The sequence below is a fragment of the Myiozetetes cayanensis genome, unplaced genomic scaffold, assembly GCF_022539395.1.
Source record: "Myiozetetes cayanensis isolate MyiCay16 unplaced genomic scaffold, myiCay2020 scf17, whole genome shotgun sequence".
NCBI lineage: Eukaryota > Metazoa > Chordata > Aves > Passeriformes > Tyrannidae > Myiozetetes > Myiozetetes cayanensis.
Window position 1 is genome coordinate 10,779,260 of NW_026087378.1, and position 23,660 is coordinate 10,802,919.

The 23,660-nt window shown below is 55.8% G+C and overlaps 1 protein-coding gene across 1 annotated transcript; it reads right to left on the bottom strand.

Annotated features, from left to right (window-relative positions):
- Nucleotides 1–589: 589 nt before the first annotated feature.
- On the bottom strand, nucleotides 590–21,013 carry NDST1 (N-deacetylase and N-sulfotransferase 1). The gene is made up of 15 exons (XM_050312108.1): nucleotides 20,937–21,013; nucleotides 8,773–9,672; nucleotides 7,765–8,247; nucleotides 7,451–7,538; nucleotides 7,066–7,220; nucleotides 5,815–6,000; nucleotides 5,382–5,510; nucleotides 5,096–5,278; nucleotides 4,648–4,744; nucleotides 4,371–4,494; nucleotides 4,044–4,218; nucleotides 3,680–3,850; nucleotides 2,706–2,815; nucleotides 1,812–1,914; nucleotides 590–1,699 (listed from the first exon to the last, which is right to left on the bottom strand). Exons 2-15 carry the CDS (start codon nucleotides 9,280–9,282, stop codon nucleotides 1,580–1,582), a joined length of 2,634 nt encoding a protein of 877 aa, XP_050168065.1. The 5' UTR covers nucleotides 9,283–9,672; nucleotides 20,937–21,013; the 3' UTR covers nucleotides 590–1,579.
- Between the last annotated feature and the right edge of the window lie 2,647 nt (nucleotides 21,014–23,660).

A 23,660-nucleotide genomic window follows, 5' to 3' on the forward strand; every position in this document is an offset into this window, starting at 1 on the left:
ATTTATTAGCAGTTGGTTCAACAGGACCTTACACCGGTGCCTGGGAGCCTCTCCCAAGGCAGCCCCATGGAGAGGCAGCAGTAGGAGGTGCAGGCCCCCCAAGGCTTCAGGGGCTCCTGCCGAAACAGCTGGCTGGGAACCCCACTGCCAGCAGGGCCCCTCTGTCACCCATGGTGATACACCTCGTTACCCCACTGCCCTGGCCCCACTCTGGAGGCAAGGGCAGGATCCTGGGCACTGCACCTCCCTCTGTCAGGAACTGCTGCCATCCTGCATCCTGTGGAGCAGCTCCATCCAAGGGGAAATCTGGGCCCTTATCCCAGTAAACCCGTGATGGCTCAGTCTCGTCTGCCAGCAAATCCCAAGGCGTGGGAGAGCAGACTGGGGCTGTAGCTCTGTACGGCACCACTGGTATAAAGACGTGTCTCCCACTGGGAAAACTGTCCCGTTTCCCCACTGACCTTTGTCCATGTCACGTGTCACAACCAAAGAGACCACGTAAAACCCTCGGGGTTTAGGTACAAATTCTGGCACTGAAGAAAAACCCCCCCACCCCACCCCTGCAAAATGGGAACCGAACGAACCCTTCCCTCCGCCCCCCTAAGCCCCAACATTATTAAAATACTTTTGTTTTTTCAATATTCAAGAGGTTTGAAGTTCTCAGAATCCTTCTGATTGCTGTTATCCCACTGTTCTGTCCCCAGGCTCTCCTCTGTGCCAGGGGATGCCGGGCACCACTCGGCTTTACCACAGGAAACACCACGTGTGTACAGGATTGCAGGGTGGGCTTGGGGGTCACGAGCGTACTGGGACCAGCATACTGGGACCAGTATGCCCAGACCAGCACACCAGAGCCCTCTCTGCTAGGCTGCAGTCCCACCATGCTGCCCATGAAGGGGGAGCCAGAGGCTGAGGAGCTTGAAAATGAATAGAGATGACAAAAGAAATAGTGCCTGAGTCTTTGAAATAAAAATCCACCTGGTTTGCAGCATTTCCAAGCAGGTGATGGGGGAATCCTGCAAACTCTTCTGTTTCCTGCCACGGGGCTGATGGCAGGAGCAGGTCTGGGTTCCTCTCTGGTTTGGGTCTCCACCAGCTCCATTTCTCTGCTCCAGCTGAGCAAAGTCACCACCAGTGCACCCAGAATGGCTGTTCCACCCTCAGACCAAGAGGAGAGGGACAGCTCTGCTGCTGCCCTCCGGCTCAGGGCAGTTGGAGCCCATTTTGGGCAGAGAAAGGGGGAATTTGTGCCACTGCTCTATGTCAGAACAGGACAGCAGAGGGACGGGAATTAAAAAGGGAAAATAAAATGAAAGAAAACGCAGGTGTGGGTCAGGTGGAGAGGTGACAGCACGGGGACTGCAGAGTCGGACTGCTGCTTGGGCAGCCATAGCCTCCTGGGGGTCCCCTCCAAGCCTCTGGTGCAGCCATACGCTCCTGGGGGTCCCCTCCAAGCCTCTGGAGATGCTGTACACTCCTGGGGTCCCCTCCAAGGCCACAGCCGGGTATTGCTGAGAAGGTCATGCCGGAGCAGGGGTCAGCCCCGCTCAGGTATTGCTGGGGGGGCAGCAGGCAGCAGCTACCTGGTGCTCTGCAGCTCCTCCCGCAGCCAGGTGGGCAGTGTCTGCCCCATTTTGTACAGGAGCTTGGAGAGCTCTATGTTATGGTCCCTGTAATAGTCCCGCAGGAAGGCGCGCGACTGCAATGGGAGAACAAAGAGGAGGGTCAGGGGGACCAGCCTCAAACCCACTGTCCTGGCACAGCCCCCAGCCCTGCTCAGGACCATCCCAGGAGGCTTTCTGCATACTCACATCCGAATCCATCTCGGGGTACTTCCTCCCTTTGCTCTTTCCCAAGCATTTCGTTTTCCCTCCATCCAGAAGCTGACACCAGAATCCTTTCTTTGGGTCAAACCTGCGAAGGGAGAGCTTTGCCTCAGCCCTCTTGCCCTCCCACACACACCTTCAGCAGGCCCCCACTCTGCCCAGCAAGCCCTGCTGCTGCCCAGCCCTGCACAGGGCACTTCTCCACCTCTGGGATCCACAGCACAGCTGACATTCTTATCAGCCCCCTGGCACAACAGGTTCCCTCTGCAGCTATGCAATAAGCAGCCCACCAAGGCTCATTCACCGCCACACAACCCTGCTGATGGGGCATGGAGCCTTCCTGGGTTTAATTACTATTTTCTGTGGCACCTTTGTCCTTGGATGCCCTCAAGTGCCCCATGGCACCTGGGTGAAGATTCAGAGTGGCCACATAACTAATCCCTGGCAGAGGAACACTGTTATTTTCAGAGGTAAATTAATATTTTTCTAGGAGCTCTGGAGGCTCCTGCTTCCCACAGTAGGGTTTAACGCCTGGAAGGCTCAGAGCAAGGTGACACTTGTGGAGTTGCCACCTGGTCAGCAGCAAGAGCTGCTCTCATGCCTTCACGAAGAGGTGGGGTGCCAGGGCTCAACACCATCATCTGTGCCACAAATGCACTCCAGGAGCCCAGAGCTGCTCTGGGGCTGTCTAGAGTGACTCCACTGTGGTGTCTGTATGAGCCTCAGGGGAAAGCCTGGCCTCATCAAAACCAGCAGCAGATCTATGGAGAGCCCCAGGACTGGGGGCTGCTTTGGGAGACTGCTGGGTGTCCCCAGGGTAACCTGCTGAATGGGAGCAATGGCAGGGTGGAGGAAGGAGAAGTTCAGGGAAGAACTCACGCGAGGGTCTTGTGGTAATCGATGAAGTTGGTCACGCCGAGGAATTTCTGGACCGTCTCCATCACTTTGGCGGGTTCTGTTCGGAGCAGCTTGCCGTCCAGCACCAGGATCTGGAAGGAGCAAGGAAGGGTAGTGAGGTGCCACTGGCTCTCAGCCTTGCTTTCCTGGGGCACAACCACACCTTCACCACACCCTCAGCCGTCTCGGAGCCAAAGCTGCCACCAGCCTGCACAGGGGCCCCTGCTGAATGCCTGTGTGCCCTGCTGTTCCCTTACCCTGGATGGTGGAAAATGAAATGCAACTAAAAGCCAGGGCCAGGACCCATCCAGGACAAAATCAGAGCTTTGGCTCAAGGCTGCTCGACCCACAGCCAGACAGGATTGCAACACAGCAATTATGCCAGCAGCAGGCAACTAATAGACTTTATAAGGTTAATCGACAGTGGAAAAATCATTCACGGATTGATCCCGTACACCCCAGCAGTGCTGCACTGTGTGGGTCACAGCAGGGCTGGCATCCAGCTCCTATTTTGCCTGCAGGCAGCTCAAACCATGGGCAGCTTCACCTGCTATTTTTGTCCTTTTTGATGCTGTGGCAACACCAGAGAGGGAAGCCCCAGGAGTCGGTGGACAAGCATGCAGGCACGTGTTGGGTGACCCTGCAGAGCCACTCACAGCCCTCCAAGCTCCCTTTCAACCCTGCTCCGACAACCTGCACATGGACATCTTTGTGCATTGCCCATCACAAGCCTCACACTGCAAGGGCTCCCTTCTTACACAGCATCTCCCCACTGCCCTTCCTCCAAGTACTTTCACTCTTCCCTCCAAGGTTTTCAGGGTATAACAAAAGCAGCTCCCACGGGAGCACCCCCGCAGTGGGCCTTAGATCCAAGCTCTTTTGCCCCCCATCCTTGCTTGGGTGAGGGCTCTTCCCCAGGTGCTGCCACTGCAGGATTGGGGTGCTCCCATCCCTACCTGGTTGGCATGGTAGCTGTTCAGCCAGCGCTCGATGTGGGTGGCGTACCAGCCTGGCACCAGGCAGCGGTTCTGCAGGGTCCGGAGCTTCGGGGCAGCCTCGGGCCCGGCCGTGATCACCTCGTGGAAGGTGTATTTCAGGGCGACCGGGTCGTCGTGAGCTCGCTGGTGCTGTCAGGCAGGAGCAAAGCAGGTTTGTTCCTGAGGTAGCCCCAATCCTGGGCTCCCCATGAGGTGCAGCAGCTCCCAGACCCCCAGGACGCGTCCTCGTGCATCACATTCAGTCAACTGTCACCTCATATCCCAAATCAAACTCCTTGTGCCCCATGGGACTGCTCAATCCAGAGGAGAGGCAGAGGCTCACCTGATACCAGGAGTAGGCTCGATCTGCTGGGTTGATGAGGATGGTGATGACTTTGGCCTTGGACAGCAGGGCTGCAGCTCGCCGGGGAGCCACTTCAGAGTCAAAATAGTTGGCACTTTTCTCAAAGTAAAAGTCAGAGGTGGTGTTGGAGGGGATGGGGAAGAACTCCATGTACCTGGGGGAGGCACAGCGTGAGGTAGGCACATGGGCATGAGATATGCCCGGCAGCCCCCTCACAGGTGACATCTCAGACACTCAGATGGGAAACCCCACAGCACCACTGCTCCCATTCCCACCCCACTCAGTCCCCACAGCACAGAGACCCACCAGTCGATGCCCTTGTGATAGTTGTGTCCATTGAAGAACTGTATCTCCTCGAAGGTCTCTGAGCTGGGGTAGTTGCTGCTCAGGTCTGGGTGCATTCCCAGGAAGAGATAAAGGGCAGTTGTTCCTTCAGACAGAGAGAAAGCAGGAGCTGACTTGGGCCAAACCTCCCTCCAAGCTCTGCTTCAGGGCAGGAGGGCTAAGAGAAGCTATTTGGTGGGGTGGGGAGTTCTGTCAAGCCTCCTGGAATGCTCATGGCACCAAAGGTGAAAGGAAGCACCTGTTTTTTGAGGCCCGATGATGAGAAGCTTTGGGAATCGGTCACAGGTCTTTTCTTTGGACCAAATGTCTTTGTGCCGTTTGTCTTCACAGGGATCCTGCAACACAGCGGGGAGGATCAGAGACAGGGCAGCCTGGATGGGACTGCACACCACTGCTCAGCCCCTCCAGCCTGAGCAGACACATGGGGAGGCCACACTGCTCAAGGCAGGACAAAGATCAGGCTTATCTCCAGGTCTATGAGGCAAACTCCTTCCTGGCACTGCCCACAGAACCAAAGAGAGGTCAAAATCCACTGCTTCCCCAGGGAAACAGAGGGAAATTCAGCTTGGAAACTACCTGAGGAGGTCATTTAGTCTGAGTTCCTGCTCGGAGCAGGGCTATATCACACTTCCCTCTCCCAGCAAAACAAACAGGGCCACTCCACCCACTCAGGGCATAGGGGGTACCTGCCACAGCGGGTCCTTCTCTTCAGAAAAGATCTGGAAGTATTTCTGTGCCAACTGCACAGGTGGCAACGTCTGCAGCTTCAAGTTGGTCCAGGAGTTGAGGAAGCGGACCAGGTGCTTGAAGGTGTACAAACCCAGGCGGTCGTTGCCGTAGTTGGACAGATGGGTCATGAAGATGCTGATCTGAAGCGGAGAGGACAGAGCAGGGGGCTTAGCAGAGCCTCACCCAGCAGTGCTGGGACAGCTCTGCAAGACGCCCGTCCCTCTGTCCCCGGGCAGTACTCACGGGGTTGAGGAGCACAGTCAGGAACAGTTCACCCCCGTTGATGATTTTGTCCAGCTCACTGGAGCCCCCGGGGTACTCATTGTAGAAGATGGTGTGCGTGAAGAGGCCGCAGGTTTGCCGGGGGAGTACCTGGGGCAGGAGAAACATACGGATGGCTTCCAGAGCTGGGTCCCCTTCCCTTCCCAACAAAAAGGGGGACCTTAACCCCTTGGAGGTAAGGACCACTGTCCCTCACGACTCTCAGATTGCATCCACACAACAGAAGGGAGATTGTGGACAGAGGGAAAAGCCAAAAATTGCCCTCACGTGAGCCTCCCCCATGCAGGATAAGCAGAGGGCACAGTCCCCTCAAATCGAACCGCCTGCTGGGGTTCTGGGTTTTGCTGTGGGGACAAGAGGAGAGGAGCACCAGAGACAAAGCCTGGCCACTGACCATGATGCCGTTGTGGATGAAGCCGCGGCGATAGCGAGCGGGTTTCAGGTGTGGATACTCCTCCGTGCTCGTCACTTTGATTGACCAAACCTGCTTCCACGCCTCGTACAGCTGCACGTGCACGGGGTACACGCCCGAGTGGTGCGGGGCCACGGCGTACCCCATGTCAGTGGGGATGCCATGCTCCTGCAGAGAAGGGAGTGGGGACTGGGTGACTGTGGAGACCCCAAAATAACAACATCCCAAACCGATCTCTCCGCAAGGGACTGCCCATTCCCAGCTACAAATTGTCTAAGTCGTGTTTCTGGAGAGCAACCAGGGCGGGGCTGTGCATCCTCTCCTAAAGCCTGGCTGTCTCCATGAAAGGGAGCCCAGGAGCAGACATGCTGGGTGGACACCCTGCTCCTGGCTTCACTCAGACCATCCTCATCCCTGTCTTCTGCTGTCACCCACAGAACAGCATCAGCAAAGCTTTTCTGTGAAGAACAAGGAGATACAGCTATACAGGACCGTAAATCGGTTTATATCAGTAGATTTAAAACAGCCTGGAAATTCTGAGTTGGAAAATTGCCTATCCCAAGCAGGGGTGGTCTGGTGTCTCTCTAATTAAGCACATCTAATTATCAGACAATGAATTCAAATTAGTCTGAAGATCCCTCTCCTAGGCCATAGGATGCAATCATTATTACTGAGTCTGGCTTTACTCGCTTGGATTCAAGACAGCTGTGGGTCAGTCACAGCACAGTCTGGTGTCAGTGCTGGTTTCCTCAGGGCCACACAAAGGACAGTGAAGAGGATGAACAATCCCTGACCAAGCTGAAGGGCAGAGCCTGCCTTTCTAAACCAAACATGTCCCCAACAGCTGGGCCTGCAGAGGGAGCTTCCATCAGCTGAAGCCTCCTGGCACAGCCACGGTCCCAGGATCCCACATTATCACTCAGCACAGCATCACACGGTGCCAGGCTGAGCATCCCCTGGACTGGACCTCTGCACCCCCACAGTGCTGGGCCAGGTGGGCACAGGCACTGGGGCAGCTCACTGCCAAAGCAGCAAGTTGGCTGGTGCAGATGAATCCTTTTGCTCCAGGTAGTGTTGTATAATTGGATTCACCCACCCAGCTGCATCATCAGACTTAACATCACCAGGTCCCTCTATTCCAGCGATTAGAGACCATCCCCTGGGAATCCTCTCTGCCCCCCTTCTCCCCTCCTTCCCCACCACAAACATCCCCACCGGCGGCATCTTACTCACGACAGCGAATTTCTTGTTTAAGGTCATCTGCTCGGCGAGAACCGACTGGTTGTGGAAGAGGTGAGGCTGCATGTGGCTCCACATGTGGGGGAACCACCAGAACTCCTTCACGTAGGACAGCAACAGGTCATCACCTTCATCCTCGGCATCGGTACCTGCGGACACGACACCTGCTGTCACCACAGAGCATGGAGAGCATGGGAGCAGCCAGGACTGAGGAGGGGGAGGCTCTCTCAGTGACTCTTGGTGCAGGTGGTGGGAGAACAGGGTGGGATGCCTAAAGACCCTCTTGCAGCCCCAACATCAGCCTCTTTGAGCACCAACTGGCGCCTCAACACCAGCTGTGCAGCGACCACAGGCAAAGGGATGCCCTCACCCTCCTCACCTGTGTGGAAGAATTTCCCTGAGTATCCCAGGTTGAAGGTGAAGTTTGGGATGTGGGTGCGCAGCTCGTTCTGTGTGTCAAACAGCGCCTGGGAGAAGGGGAGGGAAATCAAGGTGTCCTCAGCACGTGGCCTCGGGGATGGCTGCCACACCAGGGCGAGGACCCGTGTCCCTGAGAGCTTCGCAGAGGGGCTCCCAGGAGAACGGGGGATGCTCTGGGGACAGGAAAGCTCATCTCTGGAGCATCCCTGAGCAAGCACAAGTATCCAGCCCCACATACCCCCTGCCCACCCAGCCGGGACAGCACAGCCTCACCTTGACGTCTTCCACTTTCATGCGCGTGCCCTCCTTGCCCACGAAGATGTCGTCGATGTCCACCAGGATGTAGCGGTCGAGGGGCAGGGAGAGCCTCTTGCCCGTCAGGAAGGAGACAGAGTCCACAAAGACCAACTTGTGCAGCCAGAAGTTGAGGTTGTTGCCAAACAGCACCCTCTGGATGCCATCGTGGAGGCCCAGGTCCTGCATCACGGTGGTGTGCAGCGCGGCGTCCACGCTCATGTGCGGGATGGACTCGGCCGACTTGGTCTTGGCCAGGAGGACCGGCTCGTAGGTGGAGTGGTTGGACTGGAAGACGGTCCAGTCCTCCCCAGGGAGCACACCCTTCTCCACCTCGCTGGGGCGTGTGATGTAGAGCAGGGGCGACTTGGGGTTGATGCTGCAGTCCTTCAGCGCCAGGTTGGAGTGGAGGAAGAGGGGGAAGCCCTTCAGCTGGGCACTCAGTAGGCTGTTCTCATTGGCCTGCACGAGGAAAATGGGGGCTAGAGGAAATGGGATGCTGGGCACAAGGCAGGGGCTCACTGGGGACACCAACAGCCACAGCAACAGAGGAAGTGGCTCACCACCCCTGGAGATCTGGGTGCTGGGCCCCCCTTTCCTCTCTGGAGCTCGAGGTGCCCTTGTACCTCTCACACACTCAATGCTGCTGCTGAGTGAAACACCTACTCATGCTTTTGGCAGACCCCAGCAAGGCTCACTCCTGGGAAACGGGGATGCTAAAAGCAACTGGACTGATCCCAGAAGTGTGTTTTTACCCCCAAAACACCCAGAGGCCACACAGCCCCTCCACAGGGAGAGGCTAGGATGATGCCAACTGCTAGAAGCCTGTGCCCCATGCCAGGTTGCAGCCCAGCTCCACACCAACTCAGGCTGCCTAAAGCAAGCATGGAGAGGGCAAAGTCCCTGTGGGGCAGCAGGATCCCAGAGCCTCCCTGCTCACATCTGGCCTGGCACTGGGGTCTCAGTTCACCCCCTGTACCCCCTTACCTTGAAGAAGCCAATGATGCCCACGCCATACTCCACACAGTACTTGTCCAGCAGCTCCCGGTTCCAGGCGTCCAGGTTGACATACTTGAGGATGTTCTCGTAGATGATGAGTGCAAAGCGTCCCCGGTCCTTGTCGGTCAGTGTGGGCATGTCCCCCTTCCCCGGGGCAATCTCTGTCCTGTATTTGAAGCGACTCGACTCCAAAATGGCCACGATCTCCTGGCCCAGCTGGGAGTAGAGGCTCTCCACGAAGACCAGCACCAAGGGGTCTGTGCGGGAGGAGTCGACCACCTTGACGGTCTTCAGCGGCAGCAAGCGGGAAGGGGCGACCTTGGGCTCATCACAGTCCGGCCCTGCCACGTCCCCAGAGGGCTCCAAGCCCCTTTTCCACCCATATAAATAATATGCAGAGATGAAAACACTGAGCAGGCAGAAGGCAAAGAGCAGGAGCAACACCACCTGCGGAGAGAGCTGCCAGATACCCCGCCGGGCCCTGGCCAGCACAGTCATCCTTGCATCCGCTGGGCAAGGTGGGGCCCCTCTCCCCTGCCCGCCCCCTCCCCTCGTGAGCCCCGGGGAGGGGAAGAAGCAACCAACCAACCAAAACAAAATTACATAAAACAAAATTGAATACTACTAATAAATTAAAATACTAGCAGGCCGCCTGTGCAGGCTCTCTCCCCTCCAGCAGTCGGGCGTCCCTCGCTGTCAGCTTCATGTCACCATGGCAGAGGCACCGAGAGTCCCCTTGCTGAGCCGAAATTCCTGTGGTGATGGCAGTGGCAGCAGCAGCAGCCCCATGGCCTCAGCGGGGCGAGGGGGCGGCGGGCGGCCTGGGCGCGGTACGCGGTGGGAATGTGGCCATGGCAGCTCCCTGGTTCCCCGGCTCCACACGGTGCCCTGCAAGACAGAGGAGGGATGAGAGGGCAGGGACAGGACCAACGCTGCTGCTTTTACTTCTACCAGCACAATCCCTCGGCGAGCTGGCCTGCGTGTCAGGGCTTGCCACAGGAACGCCGTGAGCTCCCGACGGCGCTGGGGATGGGGCGGGAGCGCAGCGCGCACGCGTGGCCTGGAATCCCGGCTGTGGGGTGAGCCTGGAGCGTAGCAGCATCACCAGCTGCTGTGGAGGGGAGTCCTCAGCCCCTTGTGAGTCCTTGACACCTCAAGCAGCTGGAGCAGCAGCCCCGCTCCTGGTTGCCCAGCGGGAGCCAGGCTGTGTCAAGGAGACTGCTGGGGGTGGTCTGAGCCTCCCATGGCCCATCCTGGCTGGCAAGGAGGGACATGGAATGCCAGCCAGATGGGTGGCTCAAGGCCGAGCCAGGAGCCGCCAGACAAGGTCACTGAGAGGGGCACACAGGAACATCCACACGGAGCCAAAGAGACCTTGGGAATATTTTTCCCCTCCCTGTGAAAAGCCCATTTGAAAAAAGAAAAAGGATGGCACTGCTTGCTGGGAGGTGGAGCCACCCAGGTGACACTGATGCAGCCAGTGTGTTTAAGGAAAACAAGGTGCTGGCATGGTGGCTCGCAGCCTTGCCCCAAACTCACCACCAGTGTTGGGGACAAGGGCAGGAGTCCCTGCTACTCCCAGGGAGAGCTCCTGCCAGGGCCACGGCTGAGCACCCTCCCAGCCGACACCAGCCAGGCTCCTAACAGGATTAAACGTGGCCAGCTGAGCGGTACTGTGGATTACAGGCTGGGGCTTGGCAGGGTAATCCTGTCATCCCTGCCCTTCCCTGCAGCGAGTCCTGCTCCAGACACACTGCTTCCCAACCCTGCCAGTATGGCACTGCTTCAGCCAGGCCCTTGCAGCTGCCACCAGCAGCCAGTCTCCATCCAGCCTCCATCACTGTCTCCTCCATCACCACCTTCACCACCTACCAGCGACCTCCCCTTGCTGTCTGTACCAGGCACAGCTGAGCACCTGGGTTTATTGATTTGTAATTTATCTTTGTGCACATGGAAGGTCTCCAGCCAGGACCTAGAGAGGATGCACCTTCACTTTCAGCCCCCCAAGGTGTGCCCTGCCTGTCTCACCTCACTCCTTTCTCCCCGCCAGCGGGGCTGGACTTTGAGCATCCCCAGGCAAACAGCCCCAACAGGATTTTAGGGCAGAGCACTTCTCCAGGTCCAAAAGGAGAAGCTGTTGATTTTAGGGATATGCCTGTGCAGAGAGAGGTACCTGCCTAGGAGTGGGGAGAGCTGGGACCGTGTTATCCAGCACCCTGGCCACGCCATCCTGCTCCCTCTCCATTTCTTTCATCTGCCAGGAGCAGTGGGTGCTAGCACCATTCCCACAGTGACGGGTGGGCAAATGACAACAGTGGGTTTGGTCGCAAGTGCTGGAGTTGGTGGCTGATGGGCAGGGCTGTGTGTCCATCCCTGCACCACCCTCCACGAGACAGGGAATAGGGCTCTGCACCTCCATCACCTGCCACTTCCAAGGGCGCTTCATTAGTCCATCCTCTTCTAAGAGCTTTTAATTACGGTACTTAATGACCAGGCTTTGGAGACAGGATCTCCGGGCAGACGCCGGCTGACTCTCCCAGGGCTGCCACGTCAAAGCCTGCCCGGGCAGGGGGCCAGCACCGGACCCCTGGAGCAGGCAGGGGTGAGCCGGGACCGGGGCAGGCACCGTCCCGCCCCACGCGCCCGCCAGCGCGGCAGAGAGCAGGCAGGAATCCTGCTCTGCCGGTTCACTGCTGGAGCAAACCCTCCGTGGGGAGGATGCTGAGGGGTTTGGGGCAATGCCACGGGGTGGGGATGCTCCTGTTTTCCCCATATGAGTGGGTGCTGGCTGCACTGTGCCCAGCAAACCCCTCCAGTGGCGGGAAAGCTGACAGCTCCCCACCAGAGAAGGAAGCAGGTTTAGGTCCAAGAGCAGAAAACAAGTCCTTGAGACCAACAGCTTTTCTAAAACAAAAGGGAAAACGTGATGATGAAATAGAAGAAAAAAACACAAGAGCTGGCAAGGTGACAGCTGGGGTCAAACTTCCTTTTAACCTGATTTTTAGAAGCTGCTCAGGTGCCTTTTAAACCCACACCAGTTATTTAAAAGGCACCAGCTTGAAATGTCAGCCGGACTCCCACACACAGACCTCAGGTCCCCAGAAACACGGTACAGTGCTGGCAGGCTCCCATCACCCAGGTGGGTGCTCAGCCACAGCCACACATGAAGGACCTTGGGAGAAAGAGCCCTGGAAAATGTTCTTTTCTGCTGGGTTTCTGAGCAACACCACAGCACAGGCTCTGCTGGAGAGGAGGCTCAGCAAGGAGGCTTAGCCACAGTGCTCTTAATCCAGCTGCCCTGACAAACACAATCAGCATCCAAGCGGCTTCCCAGTGTGGCTGGGAGCCCGGAGCACCCTGCAGAGCCGGATCCAACCCCAGGACAGGCAAGGAGTGCAACCAGTGGGCAGGGAAGCCCTTTACTATCAGCACTTAAAATCTGGGAGAGCTGCAGGAGGAAGAGGAAAATGGTTGAAAAGCTTTTCTAAATGCACCCCCCAGTGCAGCTGGGGGCTGTGGTTTCCCCCTGCCACAAACCCTCCCTGGGGAAACACTGCACCCCAGAAAGCCAGAGGGGCACTGTAGGAGATGAGAGGGGATGAAACCATCTCCATTAGCAGCTTGCAGTGCTCTTCCTCTAACCTCCAGTGATATTTTGCAGGGATGCAATGGAAGGATTAAATATAAGCAAGGAAGCGCAAGGAAATCCGGAGGAGAGGGAAGGGTCAGTGATCCCAGCAGACAACCACAGCAGGGTTTGATTTATTGGGGGGTGGGATAGGTCTGGCTGCAGGTGCAAGCAGTGAAGATCAGGCAGTTCACAAGTCTCAACTGTCAGATAAATCAACTGTTCCAATCCCACGGCCCAGGGATGGGAGGTGAGCTCAAAACTACGGGTGTGACACAGCAAGAAATTGCTCACACACTTCCCCTGCACCACTTTGGAAAGGGCTGCAAGGGGAAACAGGCACCAGTGAGGGAGAAGACACTTCAAGACTTTGTGCAAGAACCCCAACCCCTGACTCCAGTAGCTCACAAACCTCCAACGTTCAACCCACAGAGATGAAGCCACATCCCAAACACCACATCCAGATGGGTCATTCTGCTCCTCTCCTGCTGGCACCCTCTGGGTGGGCACCCCTGCTCCTCATCGTCACAGGGAGAGACCCACCACTGCTGGGTGATCACCAGCTCACCACCATGCCAGCTCCACTTCTCCACGTAAGCCAGCCCTGGGGGTTAAGCATGGATGGAGGAGGATTTACAGGCAGGATGCTAAATTGCATTGCACAGCTCAGTGATTTGCAATCACTCCTGCTCGCTCCAACACTTCCCTTCCCGTATCCGACCACCGCAGGGAATGCAGCCGGCTCGGCCCTACCGACACATCTGCTTTACCTCCCACTTGGACACTGGAAGGCAAAAGGCTACTGGAAGGTCTAAATTTGGCCAGGCAGGGGCCCAGGCCCCCACCATGGCAACAGTGCTCACCCCACCCTGCCTCCTGTCTCTCCTGCACCTCACACACTCTCACCAGCATTCCCAGTGATCACTAAATGGTGACCTGCAGCCCTGGGAATCAGCACTACCTGCAAAAGATGCACAAAAGGCAGCCAAATGATTATTAATAGGTTTAAGTTCCCTCTAGAGGGAATCCCCTTCACTCACTGGCAATATTTAGAGGGCTACGGATCTAAAACCACTGAGCTAAGCACGTCCTTAGAGAGGAGATTAATGCCATCACATTATTCAAGAGACAACTGCAAGCTCAAGACAGGGGAGCTTGCTTTGAAAATGAAAGAGTAACTGGCGTGAAAAAATGGCCTTTAAACACCCACCTCTGCACTGCTGCCTTGATCAGCTCTGAATGGCAGCGACGCCAGCTGCCACTGGAATTATCTGCAGAGAGCTGAAAGTACTGGCCAGGGAAAAGAGCTATTACAGGGTGCAAAGGACCACAGCCTGTCCCTGTCCCCATCATCTCCCTCCCCAGCCAGGGCCAGACCCACTAGCCAAGAGAAGACACAATCAGGAGGACACGATCTCCTTCACTGTGCTGCGTGATGATGATCCCACCAAGATGCTCCTGGAGCTGGGACTGAAGCCCTGCACCAGAGCAGCCCTGTGAAGCCACAGCAACCCAAGGAGAAGAAACCTGGCATAAAAACTTCAGCCACTGCAAAATCAAGGGATTTTCCCAGCGAATCTCATGTCCTGACAGCCTGGGCCATGAGGCTTTAGGATGAGCCCAAGAGACCTGGAGGAGGGGTGAGCTGTAGGGATGTCCAGCCACCTCCTGCCAGGCAAACCCAGGGTGTCCAGGCAGGGGAGTGGGGTGAGGAGCAGAGAGAGAGGGGAAAACACGAAGAAGGACACAGAGGAACAGAAAGGAGTTCGTCCTGGTCACCTACTTGCCAAGGCTGCCCCGGGGTTTTGTAATGCCAGATAAGGAGCGTCTTAATGGTAGATTACAGGGGCTGCTTAAGCGCTTTGCAAACAGTAGTTACAGCCTGCCAGGGAGAAAAATACCCTGCTGATGGGAGAGGGACAGTCCCAGCACCGCTTTCCTAAGGACAGCCACCTTCCCCCAGTGCCCAAAAGGTGCAAAATTAAAGGACAACGGCAGCCTGGCAGCTGAGCCTGGCACAGGAAGGGTCAGGCAGCCACCGATGCTGCTCCCACCCAAAACCCACCCAAACTTGGCTTCTCCCCTCCATGAACAGGCTGGATAGGACTAATCACAAGGGAATATCGGGAAAACTCATCTGTGATTTATAAGGTCTGAAGCGTTTTCATCCCAGGAGGACTTCAACAGGAAAATCCCCCCTTTTTCTCAGCTCTTTTTGTAAGATCTGAACTATAAAGCCTGGAGAGAAATTGAGCAGTTGGAGCATCCACCTGGACTGCTTTCCCCTCAGTGCCTCACTCCCCTCTGGAAATAAACCTCTGGCTCTGTCTGCCCACCACCTCCCTGCTCCTGTGGGAAAGAAACCAATATGAGTGATGAGCCCAGTGAAAGTGGTCAAGGATTTTCTCTCTAAAAAAGTTATTTTTAGCCAAAGTGCCCAGCTCTGGAAGAGGCTTTTTTTTTTTTACCCAGAGAGCCCTGTAAGCACCTCAGTTTTATTGTAAAAGATAAAAGTAATGTTTTTATCAGGTTTTCTTCAAAAAAACAATCATGAGAATGGTTCTTTCCCTGCAGGGGGATGGAAAGGCAAAGTCCGGTGTGTGGTAAATCACTGCAAGTAGTTGGTGAATTCTGAGGGGAGAAAAAGCCTCAATAAATTAATTTTTTTTTCCTATGGTAGAGCAGCTGGCAAACCCAAGTGGCAGGGCTTTTAAGACTAGTTCTAGCAAACCTCACATCTTAATCCCACATCCCAAGTCCTGCCCATGCCAAACCTCATCTCCCGGCCCCTTCCCCAGCTCCAAGGTGCTGCAGCCCCTACCAGTGAGGCTGTATAGAGGAACCCCCCTGCAGAGGTCACCCCATTTCTGATCCTGAGGCACCAGTGGCTCCCACCCCCTTTGCCCTCAACATCCTGATCTGGAAGAGCACCTCTTCATCTCCCAACACCCACCATGAAATGAGCCTCCTCCAAAAACTAGGCCAGCAATTAGCAGCAGTCATTAGCTTTCCTACGCCCCAGGGATGCTGGGCCGGGGCAGCCAACCCCCGGCACTGATGATCCCTGACACCATCCCAACCAAACACCCCAACATCCCAAAGCCAGGTTACGGTTCAGGTTGTGCCGCTGCAACCCCCCCCAAAAAAAAGCTGGAGCCCTTTGCAGGTGACTCTTTTCAGGGGTATTTTTTGCCCTTGAATCCTTGGGAACAGCCTCGGAGAGGAGCTGGGGGAATTCTCCCAAACCTTAATTGAAAGAGGCACTTAACGAGGAGAGTTTCTTTTGTCTGTTAATTGAAACAGGTTCTTACTGACAAAACTCTCCATGAATTTTAAGTGGGTTCAAAGGGGGGGAAAATCCACTCAGTGAATTGGGTTTTCCTGCTTCGAAATGTGCCATGTCGGTTCCTGTGGCTCTCCAAGCACCCAGGAGCCTTTCTGGATAATCAGTGACTAAATCCCAAGTATTTTAAAAAGAAAAAGGGCGAAGGGAAAATAATCCCCTATGATTTTTTATATTTCATGGAGCAGCAGCCTGCGCTCTCACCCGCTAGGTCGCATGAGGACTCCTACCCAAAAAAGCACGGACTTGAAAGCCCCTTGATGACACCTTTTTCAGTCTCTGACATTTTGCTTGGCTAGATTTTCCCTGCAGAGGTGTTGATCCTGCTGTGAGTGTGAGGGTGACCCTGGACCATGGAGAGCTGCAGGGCAGCAGTGATTCCCCCAGCTCAGCCCTGGCAGCCCTGTGAGACCCACAGGACAGGCCAGCTGCTTCTTTTTTTTTTGACAGCTTCCCACTACGGGGATCCTCAAGTTGGTAGGAGAGCAGACACATCCTACCACAGAAGAACTGCCAGCTGTTCTAGGGAGCACAGACTGCCCTGCAAGTGTGAGACCAGCCCCAAAACAGCACTTTTGCAAAGCAGAATCCATAAAACCACAGCATAAACCAGCTTATGGAGAACAAATGACCCAGACGGTGCCTGCGTTCTGGAGAAATCCCTGTAAGGAGGGAGCTGCCCCTTCCTCCCAGGGACTCCCTGGGATGCTCCTGCCAGACCACATCCATCCTGCCTGATGCCCCAATGCTTTGCTGAGCTGCAGATGACCTCCACTTCCCTGCAGTCTGCCAGGACAGACACTGCCAGGAGCCCAACGCACCCGCAGGGCTGGGTGCTTGCGGCCAGCATTGAATTAGAAGTCAGAGCAGTCCCTGCCGTGAGTGTGGGTGTGCTCCTGTGACGGCTCCTGGGGTAGCAGGTCCTCTGGGAAGGGCTGAGCAGCACATGCTGACGCACAGGCGGGACATTTCCAGGGCCAGCACTCTCCAAGGTCACGGCCAGGCCAGGCTGGAGGTCAGGTCTTTTATTAGACCAATGGACACAGTTGGAAAAACCGACACATTTTGGCTGTGCAGGCATCCTTCGGACATCTGTTTTTTCCTAAAGGTATTAGTTAGGCTAATAAAAGACATTACCTCTGCACGCAAACTTTGTCACCCTTAAAACGCACCGGAGGCTGCAAGGCTCAGCAGCCCATGGGGAGCAGGAACAGGCACAGAGCACAGGAGGCACTTGCTAGAGCTGTTTTGTTTCCACTCCCTAAAACAGCACTGGCAAAGCCCATGTCTGCCCCCAGCAAGCACAGCACTGGGGCTGGCACCCAAACTGCTTCTTGCCCCTCCTATTTCCAGATCTGTGTCTGAGGTTTACTTGCTCCCTGGCTACAGCATCAGCCCTGTCCTTTCCTTCTCCTCTGCAGCATCTCCAAGCCAAGCAAATGCTCGAGGAATCAACTTTTGATGGCACACCTGCACTTCCCCAAGCTCGTGCTTTCAGCTTGTGAGAGCTGATAAACAACTGGTACCATCTACTGCTTCACATGACCTCGGCCAGCAGGGCCACAGGACCACACTGCTCCTGGCCTCTCTGCCTGGGGACATTCCCCATTCAGGTGGGCTCCTGTGTCCCCACCAAGCCACCAGGCAAAGCATCCCCATTCCAGGTACCTGCACAGACTCCTTCCCTCCTAGCCTCAATCCCACTATCCAACATAAATCCACGAGGCCAGCAATGCACCAGCACAGCAAGGGATGGATCAAGGCTGATAGGAGATTGAAAATGGCCTGAGCCCTGTGGCCAGGCACTGATAGCAGTTTGCAGCCATATCTTTAACAATTTTTAACACATCCCCTTTTTTTGAAGGGCTCCAAGCCCTGAGGCTACAGGGCTGTACAAGGCTGTGAAGATGTAGATGGTGTTGGGAAGGAAGGGGATACTGGGTGAGGTGCTGACAAGTAGCTAGAAAACACTCGAGTGTTTTGCTGGGGCCGAGGTATGGGAAGCAGAGTCAAGAGAGCAGCAGGATACCCCAAGGAGCAGGGACACCCTGGGGGCTGTCATCCTTCCACAGCATACCTCGAGGCATGGAATGAGATAACACATCTCCCTGTGTGGTGGAGGGAGCAGAGCAGGACACCCCTCACTGGACATCCAACCTTAACATTGCCCAAGCCCAGAGAGACAGAAAACACTTCTTCTTCCCTGCTTTACATCAGTGATGAGACCTTCCAAGGTATTTTGGGTTCCCTGGAAGAAGGGGGACAACAGGGTACAGCTCCTAGAGGACAGTCATAGTCTCTCCAAGACAACCTCCATCTCCACAGCTTTGGAGCAGACAAGCAGCAGGGCTGAACTCCGGACATGCCCACCATCAATATCAGGGTAGTTCCTCCTGGGACACCCCACATTTAGGGATCTCTTGACCTTCCTAAACCCCTCCAGAAAGGCTCGTGCCACCTGAAGGTAGTGCTGAGGATCCTGTCCCCTTCTTGGGACAGAGGGCTACAGCAAGGTACTGCTGTTTCTGGGGAGGACATGGGAACCAAGGCACTCCCAACCGCAGCCCCCTCACTGCTGGCCAACAGTCACATGTGGAATTTACAGCTTGATATTGATTCGTCTTCTGCAAGCTCTGCCATTGCAGTTGGTGGCTTTGCAGGAAAACAACATGAATCATAAGCTACAGGCCGCCATCTCCCTGCGTCCGCACGGTGTGACTCATCCAGCCCTTCCAGGGGTCTCAGCACTGCTCCTCCACACCTGGGGATGGGCACGGAGAGGAGCATGGGGGGCACCATCTCCCACTGGCAGCTGGGGACTGAGTTGCCACAGCCCCTCAGGTTTGCAGGGTGGTCTCCAAGAAAGCAGCATCACACTTTCCCTCCACCCGGGTCCTCCTGCCCCTTTCTCAGGCTCCAACACCAAAAGCACACACGTGGCGATGGCAGTGGTAAAAACACACCAAGCAAAGCCACCACCAGGGCCAAAAACACAAAAGGAAGCCAAGAGCAGTCCTGAGGTACTGAAGTTGAAAGGGTTGGAAACATCAATGAGAGAGACTGGTAACCCCTGTCCTCCGAGGCCATAAAGCAGGTACAAGACACAGGAGCTTAATATCTTGCTTCTCTCTTTGTCTTGAGTCCTAACCTCATTCTAGCAGGCTCTACCCCGACACCCAAAAATAAAACCACAACTCATTAAGGTACATCCAGAAGGCAGAATTCCATAAAAAACCGTTTTAAGCAAAACCCTCCATGACCCTGCCCTGGAGCACAAACAGCCAAGAGAGCAGCTCCATCTCCAGTGCCCACCCAGAAACCCTCAAGACAGGATGCTCAGTGGGATCACAGTCCTCTGTGCCCAGCCCAGCACCCAGAGATGCCCCCAAAACCAAACTTGTTTATAAAAGCCTGCAGAAGCAGAGGAGCAGGCGGTGCTGGTGACACTCCGCAGCAGGGACACGCTCGCCTGTGCCATACTTCACCATGACACGCTACTGAAGAAAATATTAATCATTCCCTCTTCATTCCAGCCTGGTTTTTGACTGAGGCGTCTCTTTCCTTCTGTTTAAATTACCACCAACAGCGCATTACATATGACACGTTCTACAGTACTGACAGTACCGCACTGGTACTCAGAGAGGGGAAAAACGCAAAACAACCTGTAATGAAAAGTCTGTTTGGCTGGGATGGGTCTTCTATCCCCACCCAACGCAGCCACGCCAGACCCACCAGCTTCCCAAAGGCACGGGAAGTGGGAAAGGCTTTGTGCATGTGAGCTTTCTGGTCAGCATCCGTGTCCCATGCCAGCAACACCAGGTTGCAAGGGAGGAATTTGGGGCTGCAGCTGCTGGGGTGACGTGGCACGTACCAGGGGGCTGGGTGAGGTGAACCTGGTGGGTGACTTGGGGAGGTCCTGGCTTCCCCCTGCGCACACAAGGGTGCCCCAGACACAGATGGGCATTGGAAAACAGAGCTTTGCCTTCACTATCCTTGCCCAAAGGAGCACCACGGGTGAAGGGAAGATGCTCAGCGATCCCACCAGAGGCCAGCAATGTTGGGGTTTATTTTCCTGCTATATCAAGCCCTGCACGTTTTTTCTATTGTTTAATTTCCTTCTTCTCCACCCACGGCAAGTTCACTCAGAAGCAAGGAACTTATTTCCTATTGAATTCATCCTGGTTGTTTTATTTGGAATAGGACAACTTCCTCAGCCGTGGTCCCTGTGTGCAGCTAAGGGGAGAAGGCACAGGGCCGCTCACCTCCCCATCTGCACCAGCCCTGGGGAAAAAACACTCTCAAGTCAGAGTAACAAAGATGCTGCTTTGCTGCAGGAAGAGGTGCTGTTCCAAGGCTGCCGGTGACAAAGGGGCACTGCAAGGCACTTGCTTCCCAACACCAGCGGGAAGATGACCATCCCATGGTGTGCTGTGGCAGCTGCTGGCTGAGACCACAGGGAGAGCCCCAGTGCTGGGATAAAACTGCAGTGCTGGGAGGGAGCACAAGTCTCGATAGGAAGCCAAGCCTTCCAGGTGATTCCAAAGGTTGCCCAAGCTGGTGTGTATCTGTACCATGGGGTATCAGGGGCTGCCCCCGCCAGCGGTGGAGGCAAACCCAAAAGACTTGGGGAGGTAATACACACAGCTGGGCGTGAGAGGCCCAGGAGCTCACCGGTGGCTGGGAAAAAGCCAGGACCTCTTCCAGAGGGGGTAGCGAGGTGCTTGGCAGGGGCACCAGCCAGAGCGGCCAAGCCGTGCCATGCGCAAGGTGTGAACCTCCACACCGGCTCTGGGCCGCGCTGGTCCCGCATGGCTTCGGCCAACGCCGCTCGCACCCCTGCGGAGCGGGGACGCCCCAGGCCTCGCCTGCTCGTGGCCGGTGCCCGGGACAGCGGCGGGGCGGGGACACCCCCGGCCCCGCGCGGCCTCCTGCGAGCCCCCCGTGCGGCGAGTCCCCCCCGGCCCGCTCGGGGCGCTGGGCTCCCCGCCGGACGCCCCGCTCCGCCCGGGCCGGCTCCTCCCGAGCGCACAGGGCAGAGCCGCGGCTGCCGGCGGGGCGGGAGGAGCCGCCGGGCCCGGACCCCGGCGCAGCCCGGCCGGGGCGGTGCGGGGCCCGGCCCGCGCTGCCTCCCGCCCGCACACCCGCCCTTTGTCTGCGCCGCCCGCCCCGCTCGGGCCGTACCTGCCGCCGCCGCCGGGCCCGCTCCGCCAGGCCGCCGCCTCCACCGCCGCCCGCTCCGCCGGGCTCCGCCGGCCCGGCCCCGCTCGGCGCGTCCCGCCCGCCGCCCGGGCAGGCACCGCCCCCGCCGCCCCCGCCAGCACCGCCCCGGGGGCCGCGCGGGGCTCCCGCAGCGCCGGGGCTGCGGCCCGGGCAGCGCTGACCGCGGGGCTCGGGGTGCCCCTGCCCCAGTGCCCCCGCCCAGCTCCTCGCCCCGTCCAGTCCCCGGGGTGACCGTGAGCCCGGGATAATCCCCCGGCAGGAGGGCTCTGATCCCGGGCTCCCAGTGCCTGTGATGATCCATGTGCCCGGCGATGCTCCCACCGAGGCCCCCCCCGGCTCCCGCGGTTCACCGGGATGAGCGCGATGGGGTGTGCGAAGGGGACGGCCCCCGGGGCAGTGTGTTTGGTGGAACTGGGGTGTCGGGCTCACGGCTCCTACATGGAGCCCTTTCATCCTTCCCCCAGTGTATGCACACCTTTTGTGTCAGAGTTTTGAAGCCAGCCAAGCCTGAGGTTGTCCTCATCCTCCTCCCCAGCCGCAGAACCCAGGTTCAGAGTGCTGGTACACCACATCGTTTCAGCTTTTCCGCCGCGGCTCCAAGACAAGCTCAAGGGCCACGTCCAAGTCACGGGCTGGCTGCCTCCAACCTGCATGCACACACACACAAAATTCCCTTCATTCCTCAGAGAGGAAGAAAATGAGCTTAACAGGGCTCAGCTGCTCCACTCCTGCCCCTGCCCTGCCCTTAGAGGCTGCTGAGGACACCAACAGCATGCGGGGACATGTTTCTGTCAGGGGAACGGAGCCCACATTAGCCACCAGCACGAGCCACTCAGGTCCATCTTACTGCCCATGTCAGAAGGGATGCGGTGCACTAAGACAACCCTGTCAGGTTCCATGTCCAGTCCATGGGGAAAAGTTTCATGTCCAGCTCACAGGGATAGGATGTGGCAGGTCTGCTGGGGTTGGTTTAGGCAGCCCGTTCTGGGAGAGCTTCTGACTGAACTGGAGTCGAGGAAGCAATTTCAATCAAATGAAACAGACAGAAAAATAAACAAAAAGAAAAGACGAAAGGAAATCGTAGGGAAAGAGACACAAAGAATGGCAGACAATTACGGCTTCAAATTTTCTAACGGGCTCTGAGGCATTTATTGAAGTCAAAGATTTCTTTATCCTTAAACATTTCACTTCCCTCACAAGCCTTTTCTCCGAAGATCCCTGAATAACTTGCCAACGCCAAAGTTACTTGAAAGCTCAGAAAACAAAAAGGGACAAACAGCAAGTTTTCCAACTGCAAACTGCTGTAAAAGGTATTAAAGAGATTATGTTTTTTTTCAGCCTTAAATGATTTGCAAACTCAGCCTGAAAAAAGTATGTCCCCCGGGAACAGCATTCCGAGGCCATGCTAACCTCTGCCAGAGGAGATTCATGCACAAATCATTGAGCAAAAAGCCAGCAATGAGTAATCAAAGGCACGCACCAAACTCCAGGAACAATCTGCAGAATCCACAGTCTCCAGTGGTACAGTTTTCCACTGAATAATTTCTTCTGTGAAAAAGGAATTTGTTGAATTCTTGGTCTGACATTTGCTAATACTTCTTTTTTTTTTTTAAAGAATGACTGGCTCGCTGGAAACAGAAGGCTGCTCAGAGAGGCACTGGGGTTTATTAATACCAGCTCTGCCATTTTACATGAGTATCAGGTAGCTTTTTTTTTTCCTCCTGTTTTCTGTTTGCAAACACAAAGGAAACCAGTTCCTTTCCTGTGTGCTTTAACTCACAGGCTCTTCTTCAGCACATCTGTCGGAAAGCAGTTCCGCGGCTTTCCTCCACATTGTCTCCAATTTATTAATCAACACTTTCAGCTCCCTACTGAGTTACAGCCAAATTATGGTCCTTGAAGTCCATGGCAGCACTTCCACTGACTTCATTAGGACCAGAAACTGGCTCTTGAAGTCTCTGCCAATTCCTTAAGTGCTTTAACTTCAGTGTTGGACATTTCTGTTTTAATCTTCTTATGCCTCTTTCTGACACATCATTTACATGTGTGCATGCACAAGCTGCCTTTCTGAAACTAAAAGCTGCCTTAAAAACAAACAGAAAACTTTTCTTCTTTTACCTGCGAATGGGTGGACTCAGGAACCTGAATGTGTCTTTGCCAGGGCTGTTAGAGGACAGATGCCATTTTGAGGGGCCTGTGAAAGAGCCAGGACTGCAGACCTTACTCCATACCAGGGAGACAGCTGGGGTTCATCCTGCTGTGGGAAGAGTTTTGGCCTATTCCAGCTCCAGTCTCTGTTTCAAGGCCACCACTGGTCTGGTGGCTCGTGAGAACAAGTCGCAGCCATGGAAACAGGGATATTTGAGCACCAAAAATTCCTGCTTGTGGGAAGCCTGGAGCTGAGACCTTCACAGGTCAGGCCATTTACTTCCCACTGACCCCTCTCAGCCTGAACCAGTTTACTCCAAGGCCAAAGCCCCACAGGAGGAGAGGCTGGGAGCTACATTCCCATTTCCCTGGCCTTTTTGTTTAGTCACTGGCTGAGTTATGAAATCCGCCTGCAGCGTCACCCTGTCTGTGGGTTTCCCATGGGCTGGAGAGGCTATTACTGAGGAGCAGTTGGAATGTTAATTACCCATTAAGGAAATAAATCTGGGGGATTTCTCAAAGCAAATACACATCATC

Excerpts from the sequence above, each read along its gene's own strand:
- NDST1 (XM_050312108.1), bottom strand. The coding sequence starts at position 9,282 with ATGACTGTGCTGGCCAGGGCCCGGCGGGGTATCTGGCAGCTCTCTCCG. Across the intron at positions 7,221-7,450 it reads AGGGAAATTCTTCCACACAG|GTACCGATGCCGAGGATGAA; the intron begins GTGAGGAGGGTG and ends TCGTGTCCGCAG. Across the intron at positions 1,915-2,705 it reads GATTACCACAAGACCCTCGC|GTTTGACCCAAAGAAAGGAT; the intron begins GTGAGTTCTTCC and ends CTCCCTTCGCAG.